Source organism: Perca fluviatilis, chromosome 22, assembly GCF_010015445.1.
Source record: "Perca fluviatilis chromosome 22, GENO_Pfluv_1.0, whole genome shotgun sequence".
Lineage (NCBI taxonomy): Eukaryota > Metazoa > Chordata > Actinopteri > Perciformes > Percidae > Perca > Perca fluviatilis.
The window spans coordinates 30,418,752-30,421,095 of record NC_053133.1 but is presented as its reverse complement, the minus strand read 5'-3'; the positions used below and the strand labels follow the sequence as shown (position 1 = coordinate 30,421,095).

At 42.6% G+C, this 2,344-nt stretch overlaps 1 protein-coding gene across 5 annotated transcripts in view; it reads left to right on the top strand.

Moving 5' to 3' along the window:
• The first annotated feature begins 545 nt into the window (after positions 1-545).
• Positions 546-2,344, top strand: part of LOC120552615 (NACHT, LRR and PYD domains-containing protein 3-like) — a 15,368-nt gene continuing 13,569 nt past the window's right edge. For 2 of the 5 annotated variants that reach the window (XM_039790797.1, XM_039790796.1), the window contains exons 1-2: positions 547-709; positions 1,176-1,322. In XM_039790797.1, coding sequence (XP_039646731.1) covers positions 1,195-1,322 — 128 coding nt within the window. In that variant the 5' untranslated portion in view covers positions 547-709; positions 1,176-1,194. Of the gene's footprint in view, positions 710-1,175; positions 1,323-2,247 lie in introns of all 5 variants that reach the window. The other 3 variants (XM_039790795.1, XM_039790798.1, XR_005638047.1) reach the window with 3 other exon arrangements.

The window sequence follows — 2,344 nt, the reverse complement described above, 5'->3', positions numbered from 1 at the left end:
ACACATTGAATGAGAAGGTGTGTCCAAACTTTTGGCCTGTACTGTATATGTCGTAGTCCATATTCCCACTGGGTTGCAGGGCATGGCACTAAAAGATCACTAATGATCATCAGAGCAGACCAGCTAAGTGTAGGCTTGATGCCATTGTTCGAGGCTATTGTTTGCCCATGATAGCAATAGCTGGCAGATGAGCTGTCTCAGTTTACAATGCCGTCACAAGCACACGTTCGTGTTGCTAATACACAAACAAAGCGCATTTGTGAGAGAAAAAGAAACACTTAACAGAACGAAAACACTAGGACAAAAGACAAACAAAAGCAACAGTAGCACGAGCCCAGGTCGCTGCAGCATTTGAGTAATTAAAAACTCAAATGTCAATTTGCACATCGTTTACACAACAATCACGATATTATTTTAGACTATATACGGTATATCGCCCGCCCCTACACACAACACACATGCTCACACATGCATACACGCTCAAACATGCACACGCTCACACATGCACACACACACACGCTGACACACACACACACACACACACACACACAAACAGACACACACACACACAGATAAACTCAGTTGGTTTCCTGTAACTGGAGAATGGGAGGAGCAGATCAGGTCCATGAGAAGAGGAAGAGGTGAGTCAGTCGAGACTCCATTAGAGTGGACAGAAGAGCGGGAGGAGGAAACTGAAGGCTGAGGCAGGGTGAGTGGTAATCCAACATTTATTATTTTACTGTCAAAGTCTCTGAGTCTGTTTTCTCCCTGTGGACTGGAGAGGAAAGAGATGTCATGGTGGATGACTGTTCGCTTGAGTCCAGCAGAGCAGACGGCTCTGCAGAGTTGTGTAATTAAGACTTTATGACTTTTCATAAACAGCTGAAGGAGCGGCGGTGTGCATCGCCCTAGGCCTCTTTTTGGCAATGTGTCTCTTTGTGGTAGTTTTGCGTCTCTTTTTCACATCATTTTGGACTGTTATCTCCATATCATTGCCTAAAATGTTGGAAAAGCTAGAGCAGATAATAAATAAATAACTCTCAAAAAGCTTAAAGACAAAATGCGTGCGTGCGTGCGTGCGTGCGTGCGTGCGTGCGTGCGTGCGTGCTGTGTGTGTGTGTGTCTTGATTCTTGTGTTGTGAGCTCACAGTCAGTGTTCCTGTTTTACCTCTCAGACTGACTTCAGATCAGAAGATGAGTGATTTCGAGGAAGAGGAGGATGGAGCAGAGTCTGTAGTATCTGGCTGTCAGTCTATGAAGAGTGACCAGTCCAAACATGAACCTCTGACCTTCAGTAAAGAACCTGGACCCTCAGACACAAAGTAAGACAACTGATACCAACTCATTTATATGACTCTCGCAGGAAGTTGTCAACAGGAACATTACCATTTTTTTTTGCAACAGTTTGCTTTATTTGCAATCGTTTCTTAAAAGCATCAAATGTGTTTTACTAATTACATTCAAAGATATAGTTTCCTTTCTCTCAAGAGTATTTGGATCAGGACTACTGTGAGTCCATTCAGCTTTACAGATATCACACAGGGCTAATAAACACTTCAATTCAATCTTATTTATAGTATCAAATCATAACAAGAGTTAACTCAAGATAGAGTAGGTCTAGACCACAAGCTTTAATATACAAAAATCCAACAATTCCAGTAATTCCCAACAAACAATTTGCTTCTCACATCACTTTTTCACTTAGTATGAATTATTGCTAAACGTGCCAAAATATGAACAATAATGTTGCCGTGAATGGGCTTATTTTTTAGCTAAAACAACCGCAATGTTTCCTGCAGCGGAGAGTAAGAGGGACAGCAGGGTGTGCTAATGTTATTCTCTCATCTGGGGTCTGACACAACTCTTGTCCATCTTCTCTCTGTGGACATGTTGTTACGCTGTTTGTGTGCACAAAAACGGCTTAATGCATTGTTAGAAACTGGTATTGCTAACGATGGCTAACCTGGCTAGAGCTAATAACCCCACAATGATAAAATCAGTTGTAAATGGAACACATTCACTCATTGTGTGTGTGTGTGTGTGTGTGTGTGTGTGTGTGTGTGTGTGTGTGTGTGTGTGTGTGTGTGTGTGTGTGTGTGTGTGTGTGTGTGTGTGTTCCTTCTTTAGTTTCCTATCCGGCAGGAAATGTGACAATACAGCAGTTTTGCCATCCACATCCTTTTGCATGCAACTCTTTTTTGAGATTCTTGTGTAGCTCACAGTCAGTGTTCCTGTTTTCCCTCTCAGACTGACTTCAGATCAGAAGATGGAGGAAGAGGAGGATGGAGCAGAGTCTGTAGTATCTGGCTGTCGGTCTATGAAGAGTGACTGGTCCAAACATGAA